This window comes from Solanum stenotomum, chromosome 7 (assembly GCF_019186545.1).
Source record: "Solanum stenotomum isolate F172 chromosome 7, ASM1918654v1, whole genome shotgun sequence".
Lineage (NCBI taxonomy): Eukaryota > Viridiplantae > Streptophyta > Magnoliopsida > Solanales > Solanaceae > Solanum > Solanum stenotomum.
In genome coordinates, this window is record NC_064288.1 from 16,564,106 (window position 1) to 16,572,802 (window position 8,697).

The 8,697-nt window shown below is 37.0% G+C and overlaps 1 protein-coding gene across 1 annotated transcript; it reads left to right on the forward strand.

The window, feature by feature from the left end:
* The first annotated feature begins 4,622 nt into the window (after nucleotides 1-4,622).
* LOC125871013 (TPR repeat-containing protein ZIP4) lies at nucleotides 4,623-8,697 on the forward strand. Its single transcript, XM_049551590.1, has 5 exons — nucleotides 4,623-6,043; nucleotides 6,416-6,605; nucleotides 6,673-6,705; nucleotides 6,800-7,420; nucleotides 7,612-8,697. Exons 1-5 carry the CDS (start codon nucleotides 4,632-4,634, stop codon nucleotides 8,236-8,238), a joined length of 2,883 nt encoding a protein of 960 aa, XP_049407547.1. The 5' UTR covers nucleotides 4,623-4,631; the 3' UTR covers nucleotides 8,239-8,697.

Below are 8,697 nucleotides of genomic sequence, written 5' to 3' on the forward strand. Positions count from 1 at the left end.
AGTTTCTACCCTCAGACCCATTACTGGTTGTTCTGGGTTACGGGTTGGCTTACCTGCTGGTGGGTTATAGTAGGTGTCATCATGACCTGAGAAATCGGGTCGTGACAATAAGTCATTTATCATACATCCTACAAGATAATAGAAATAAAGATTTCAAAAGTAGCAATCTTATATCATAAAAGATTTTGACAAAGCGGAAGTCTAACACGGTCTCAACAAGTCATTTAAACATCAAAAAGGACTGATTGGAACGTAACTCATACACCACATACATCATTCAAAAACTTAAAAAGACATAGAACAAGTAAAAATTTCTTGATCTTCAAAACATGAGGACTTACCTACTCTTAAATCCGATAGAATGATCAACTAGTCACGAGTGTGGGAGGTAGGATCGTCGGACCCTATATTAATGAAACAATATAGGTACAAGTATGCATTAGTACATGGAATGTACTAAGTATGGGGCAATGTGCCTAAATAGACATGATGACATAGATAGCTTAAATATGTAATGCGTGACCAACATTTGAACATTTGAAAGCTTAAAGAAGCAACAACATGTAAATCAAAAGACATGGTCAAAGGCATTTGAAATAAGATACATAAGAAAGCTTTGAGGAAACATAATCATTTGTGGAATATTAGTTTTAACCGACAATAAGACCATGCGATCTATGTCATGGAATCTGGTATATCCCTAATATTGAAAGAACGGGATTCTACTTGCCAAGGTAGAATTTGTACACATCATCTTTTGCTAAAGTGGATCAACTAGCTAGGTCATTTAAGACAATCTTACGGAAGCATGTAGTTAGGGACTAGAGGTTGCTACTAGAGACTACCCTATTTGAGCCTCCACCTCAAACCCCTCTCGGTGCTAAGTCTAAATCCCAACGGAATAGATAAAAATCAAATGTCCTTATAACATAAGAAAGACAATGATCAATACCAAATCTAATCTTAAAGATTAAAACATAGAATACCTCCTTAAATAATAATTCAAGCATAGGTGAGAAAATATTTCACCAATGTGAATCCATATGTGAGAAATACTTTTCACAATCATGACCATATTTGTATGTGAGGAAACCTTTCACAACAACATTAATACTTCATCTAAAATCACCCTATCAACGTAAACATCGTTTTCATAAGACATGCATCATCCTTCAAAATTCATAGTTCATAGGTTTATGAGTTCTTCACAAATTCATAGCTAAAAATCATGGATCATATGTGGGTTCTAATGATCTCAACTCATTATCATGTAATTTCATTAAACCATAAAAGATTGAAAAACAATCATTGAATCATTATTGAATAGAACTTATAGAGAACTAAGAAGAACCCTAATTTGATCAATTGAATTGAGAAATTGAGAACCTTGGGGATCCCATGGAGGAATGTACTCCATCAGTGAATACCCACATACCTTGCTACTCAAATCCCAAAATGAATGGTGAATTGAAGACCTTGGAGTAAACCCTAGCTTGTTCTTCTTCCTTAGGTTGAGAGAGAATTTGAGAGAATGAATTTGGTTGAGTTTTGGGGAAATAGGAGAATGGGTTTAAGGTGGGTAGATTTAGGGCTTAAAGGCTCTATATAAGGCATAGGATAGAGGCAAAAACGACATCGCATAAGCTTAATACATTTAGGAAAAGACCAAAAAGCCCCTAAGAAATAATTATCGAAACTTTCTACGTTTTGGACCTACGTCCCGTAGGACTTTCTACGAACCATCATGATCAACCGTAAAAAAGTTCATAAGCCTAAATTTTTGCAAAACTTTTGAAAAAACCTGTCTACGGCCCACATGACTTCTTACGGTCTGTAGACCCCAACTATAGAAATCAACTTGATCTTTAAAATTTCACTAAGTCTGGGACCTTTCTACGAGACATATCTACAACTCATCGATCATTCGACGAACCGTACTGTTCACTCATCGAAAAGTTTAGAAACTTGATTTTTCAAGAACTATTTTGCTCCATTTCTACGAGACTGGTCTACAACCCGTAGAAAGTTCTACGAACCATAAATTGGTCTCATAGTCCTGAACCGGCAGCTACAATTTATGCAACCTTTTCCCTTTTCAAAATCAAAGGTATTACACATTTCACATTAGCCTTTTAGTTTTCTTCACATGCATTGCACAAGTAATACTATATAACAGTTAACATGCACACGTTACATAGTTTAGAAAACAAACAATCATCACCTATCTCGAATCAAACCTTAAAAACTCTAAAGAATCCGAGTTTTCTAGTTTTGCAATGCCTTGACTTGTTCTTAGTCTACAATAATAATATAACACTACGATCAATGACAAATGAACTAACAAAGCTCGAATTATACTCAAATCTAGACCCTTGGCCAATATCATGAGCATTCTGCCCAACCTGGGTCTTTTCCTACCATAATTTCAAGTTAAAACCCTCCCCTAAGGTTGACCACCATGATTCTAGGGATTAAGAATCAAATTACAAGTAGGGGGAGTAATTAACTTACCGTTATCGAAGAGAACAATGGAAAAGAGATCAAAAAATGCCCTAGGTCACCTCTGTAGTTCCCCAAAATGAAATAGTCAAATAATGAACGGTTTTAGGACTTTTCTATACAAAATCCGACTAACCCCGCTATAGAGGCCCAACCTGTTATAGCGGGATCACCCGCTCTAGAGAGAATTAATTCCCCTTGCTATAATGGAGTGACACCCGCTATAACGGCCTTCACGAGATAGAAACTCAGAATTCTCCCCAAAAGTCCTCATTTTGCAACACACCCTCGAACCGTGACGTTCCAACCTAACTCATTCCTGCCAAGATCGATATCATTAGTTCTACTCACTCAAATTTACTTCTGAAAAGACCTATGATTTCCTTAATATCTTAGCTAATAGAAAATTCAACTCAATCTTAGACATTATCCCCAATACCTTCCCGGATTTTTCTAGCCCTCACCTCACTCAAATTTCATCTAAGACTGGCCTAGCCTAAGATTTTCAAGTTAAGTTTTCTGTCTCAAATCTTTCACCATTGATCTACTCCTAACGACCAGAAGGGGTCGTTACAAGTATTCAGGTAGCCTAGGGTCTTGTCTATGTAACCTATCTCCACTATGTTAGAAGCTTTATAGACGAGTTGGTTGAGTCATAGTTCGATTGTTTTACGAATATATTTATTATTCAGAATTTTTATCTATAAAGTTGTTCAGTTTGTTTTCTAAAATTATTACAGACTCATATTCTAAAAGCTTCTACATGATTTTTATACCATTCAATATACTAGTAAGTCAGGCCAAAGATTCACTTGGGACCAACAGTTGTTCTGAGTGCCAACCACGCTAAGGTGTAGGCTCGGGGTGCTACACTTTGTTTGGATAGTTGTTATTTATTGTTTCATAATGTATTGTATTGTATCATATCATATTGTATTGTATTGTATTGTATTGTATTGTAACATACTATATTATTTTAGTGAATACAGTGTTTGGATAGATTGTATCGTTCACCGTCGTTACATATTGTGACACATCCATAATTTGAATCATAAACCTACAACAAAAGTAGGGTACGAGGTAGAGCTACTATGAAAAGGTAGGATAAAAGATGAAATATGATTATTAAATAATAAATAAAGACACAATGAGAATAAAACAGTAAGGTAATGAAGCAGTCACATCAAATAGGTCGTTACATAACATTGGTCTTTTTGTCTTTACCTAACAATATATTTAAACGATACGATACAATAAAAATTAAGTAACAATCAAAACAAATATTGTATTTAAACTATCAATATAATACAATACAAAAGGTAACAACCATCCATCAAGGTGTTAACGTTTCTATTGGGATAATAGCCCTCAGCTTTGTACTTGCCACCTCACATGCCTTGTTCACACTTAGGTAGAGTGTATAAGAATAATGTTGAATAGACTGTATTAGCAATGCTTGCATTAGTAATACTTGTTTTAGTAATGCATGTATTAGTTATGTTTGCATTAATTATACATAGATTATTTTTATGCATTGTTTGGTTTGATGCATTAAAAATAGCATGCATTGCATAAACGATTTTATTTACAAAGATACCCTCCACTAATATGGTGGAAAAGATGTAAAAATAGGTTTTGAGGGGCAATTGAGTCTTTAATTGTACTAATGCATGCATTAAAATCATTGCATTGTTAATACCTAGAAATTCATGGTATTAGTAATACACACCTTAACACACAATAGAGTGTATAATCAATGCAAACATTAGTTATACATAGATTAGAAAAGAGTACCAAACAAAGTACTAATAATACAAAAGGCTAATGCATGCATTATTTTTCCTGATACACTTTACCAAACGATCCCTTATTAAATCTAAAACTAACTAATTGGTGTTTGAATTTACTTTTTAAAAATAGCATAAAAGGTAAAAGCTAAAAAAATTAATTTGGGAATACCTAACTTTTAACTTATTTTAAAGTCTAAAATAGATGCTTAAAGCATCTTTTATCTTTACCAAGTATCACAAAAAAAATAATCCAAACACCATCTAAGCCATTGTTACCATCAACACATTTTATTGAAAGATATTTATTTTTTAAAAAAAGGTTTAAGGGGTAAGCAAGATGACATGAACCGACGTAAAGATAATACAACGAGACTTGTGTATCAAATGACCAATTTATACCCTTTTCCCTCAAAAAACAAACCGCGAGCAATTGCCATTTCAAAATCCCCGATGAAAATCGACGATATCTCTTCGCCGGAGCTTCACGACGATCTCCGAAATCAACTATGCTCTCAAATCGAGTCATCCATCAAAGATATCGAGAAACATGTACCTGCGACTGCTGCCTTGCCGGATTCCTTCTCCACCTATCTCAGGCGTACCCTCTCTCAACTCAATTCCCTCTCTCCTTTCCCTAATTCCCTTAAACTCCACATCTGGAAACTATCCTACCGCCTTTGGAATGCTTGTGTCGATCTTTCTAATTCCAATGCTGCTGGTATTCAAAAACACCATGAGGAACACGCAAAGCTCCGTCAAGTTTCGGCCGACCTCCTCTTCCTCGCTGCTGATGTCTCCGGCATCCCGTCACCGGCGTTTAAATCCGTATCCTTCTTCTATAAAACCGGTCTTATATGGCATGACCTTCGGAAGTTTGAACTCGCGAACTATTGCTTCGAGAAAGCTTCCGATCTGTTATCTAAAGTTGACATCACTAATGTTTCAGAATATGAAGAGAAAAAGCTTCTGTTAAATCTCAATATTGCTCGATCACGAACGGCTTGGGAAGTCTCTGATAGAAATTTAGCGATTGCTTTATTGAGTCGATCGAAAAACGTGCTCTTCGCTTTTGCGGACAACTATAAATCTTTAGCTAATCAGTATTTAATGTTTGGAAAAGCAATGCTATCGAAAAATGAAGTTTCTGGAGTGAATGAAGCATTGAAACTGATGAATGAAGCACTGGAATTGTGTGAAAGGGGTTTGACAGTTGTTAAGAGGACAGGAGAGACGTTAGCTTTGAAGGAATTGAGATCCAAGACGCTTAGATTTTTGGGGGCATCACATTTGCAGAGAGATGAATTTGAGAGCGTGTTGAAATGTGTAAAGGTCTTGAGAGATGGTGAGAAGGATCAGCATCCGAGTCTTAGTGTGTTGGCAATGAAAGCATGGCTGGGATTGGGGAGGTTCGGGGAAGCGGAGAAGGAGCTAAGAGGAATGGTGGTGGATAAGGGGATTCCTGAAGGTGTTTGGGTATCAGCTGTCGAGTCATACTTTCAAGTTGTAGGGGCTGCTGGTGCACCAGCTGTGAAGGGAGTGTTTTTAGGACTTCTTGGAAGGTGCCATGTAAGTGCTGATGCAGCAATTAGGGTCGTGAATAAGGTAATTGGGGATCCTGCTGGTGGTGGTGAAGAGGCAAGGTTGAGGGCAAAGGTAGTATCGGACCTGGTGTCCGATGATAGGATTCTGACGCTCTTGAATGGAGACGATGCTTCCAAGGAGAGAACAGCTATGCATGCTCTTCTCTGGAACTGGTATGTTCAATCGTGTTCGCTTTCCAACTGAATATTTCTTTCATAGTCTAAGAAGTTATCACGAATTCAAGCAAATTAAAAAACAAGTTGCTTTCTCAATTTAATTCATGCATTACTATCAAAATGTAGCCGAATGATTATTAAGAATTCATATAGTAGACCTCAACTAGTTGGGACAGATTATTAAAAATGGCAAGCTTCTGGTTGCCTATCATTACTGTTTAAAAGTTATCAGAGAATGGACATATATAGAAAAGAATAAAGAAAGCATTCAGCAAACCTTCTTTCTGGTTTTTACGTCATTGCAAATGTATATATAAAGGGCAATGCTTTCGATCAATCATTGGACATCTACTATTGCTTCTTCCACAGTGCAGCAGAACACTTCCGATCAAAAGATCTCCAGACCAGTGCTGATATATTTGAAAAATCTATGCTTTATGTCCCTTCTAACATAGAGAGCAGAAATCTCAGAGCAAAGGGGTTTAGAGTTTTATGTCTCTGCTATATGGGCCTTTCACAGCTTGATCGTGCTCAAGAATACATAAACGAGGCAGAGAAGGTGTGTTCAATAGATTAAGCACATTTGCTTTCATCAACTTGATCTGATAGTTTTTCTTCTTTCACAGCTTGAACCAAATATAGCTAGTGCCTTCCTAAAGGTGTGGATTTTCTCCCCTATCTGAAATCTGTGTATTTAATTGATGCTCCTAATTGTATGGTTATGTGAATCTGAGATATGTATGGATGTTGCAGTTTAAGATCTACCTGCAAAAGAATGAATGCGATGGTGCTATCACTCAGGTGCAGGCATTGCCAAGTTGTCTTGACTTCACCACTGAATTCCTCTCTCTAGCAGCTCATGAAGCTATTGCTTGCCATTGTCTACCAGTTGCTGTTTCTTCTCTGTCACTTCTCTTGAATTTCTACTCCACAGGGAAACAGATGCCAACAACTGAGGTTGTAGTTTTCAGGACTTTAGTCACGATTTTAGCTCAGGATCCTCATAATGATTCTGATATCCTAAAGCAGATGAAACGAGCTCATTCTCGGCTACGAGAGATGAGTGCTGGGAATTTTTTTGGGAAAGGTGAGATCGGAAGAAGAGAAAGAAATTGGTTTTCAGTGAATGCATGGAATTCGGGGGTTAAAACAGGACAGGAGAACCAATATGCAATTTGTGCAGAGTTCTTTAGATTGGCATCAGAGTTTTATGGTGCTTCAAATGATGAAGAGAAAGAAGGCAACCATGTAATGGTTTGCAAATCACTGATTATGACAGTATCTGCAATAATCTCAGATGAGAAGCTAAAAACTAATACGTTATTGGAAAATGAAGTGAAGGAAGCTATTTCTTTGCTAGACAGAGCAGGAAAGGTAGCCAATTTCAATTGTAGGATAGTTCTTTTTCCATTTATTTGCTTGCACTTGCTTCGTTGTTTGTTATTTTAGTTCTTATATATTGGAGATTTCTCAGCCGCCACATAATGGAGCTCTTATGTTTATGATCTCTGAGACGTGGTTTTCTCTAGACTATGATTTTAATTGTAATGTGATGCTTGATGCAGATGTTAATGTCAAGCTCAACAGAATATGACAAATTAGAGGCCATCATTGAGCCTAATTTCTTGTTTGTGTACACTTGGTGTGCTTTTGATCTACATTCAAGGCTTGATGACACGGGAAGCCAACAGCTCCTCCTTATAAAGCGCTTTGCAAACTCAAAATGTTGCAACCCAAAGCATCTACTTCAGATTGGCATTGATGCCTCACAAGGACCAAGCTCGAACCATGAAGTAGCCATCTTTGCATTAAGTACCTGCCTCTCCACACTCCTGGCTTTGCCTTCACCTGATTATGCAAGTGTGGCACTCATAGTGAGGAAACTTGTTAGTCTAAGAAGCATCCATGGAATTGATACTAATGATGATGCAACAATGGAAACTTACAAGCAAGCGTATCGAATAATGGTGGGTTTGAAAGAAGGAGAATATCCGGTTGAAGAAGCAAAATGGCTCTCCATGACAGCATGGAATAGAGCAGCTGTCCCTGTGAGGATGGGGCATATGGATGAAGCAAAAAGGTGGATGTCAATGGGTTTGGAGCTGGCCAATAAAGTCCCAGGAATGCAAACATACAGGTCATGCATGGAAGATTTTATTGCAGGGTTTGAGCAGAAATTATCAGGGGCATGATGATTGTCAAAGCAGATAATTTGTAGACATCCGGACGCTAAATTCTTGTGTGCACACAAGATCATGGATAGATACTGAAGTTAACCACGCATTTATTGTCCATGATTGCAAGACTTTTCTTTTTCCTCCTTTTTGAGCTCTAAAGAGGAAGCATAGCTCCAGTGTGGAACTGAGGAATTATTAAGGAACATTTTAAGGAATGCATCCAAAGAGTTAACTAGGCAAAGGAAAGATTGATTTCAAGTAGAGAAGTGGTAATTTTGTGAATGTTGGGTATAGGGGCTTTACGACTTGTGGAACATATTTACTTCGTTTATCATGTATTTACATGACAAAGTTGAAAGTCAAGATTAGGAGTCAAAGTTAGGGAAAAACTTATTTCACTTGCTATAGTATTTGTGTTGCTTTAATTTGTAAGGTAGATAATTTGTAATTCTCTTGTTTCTGAAAATTAGTGTC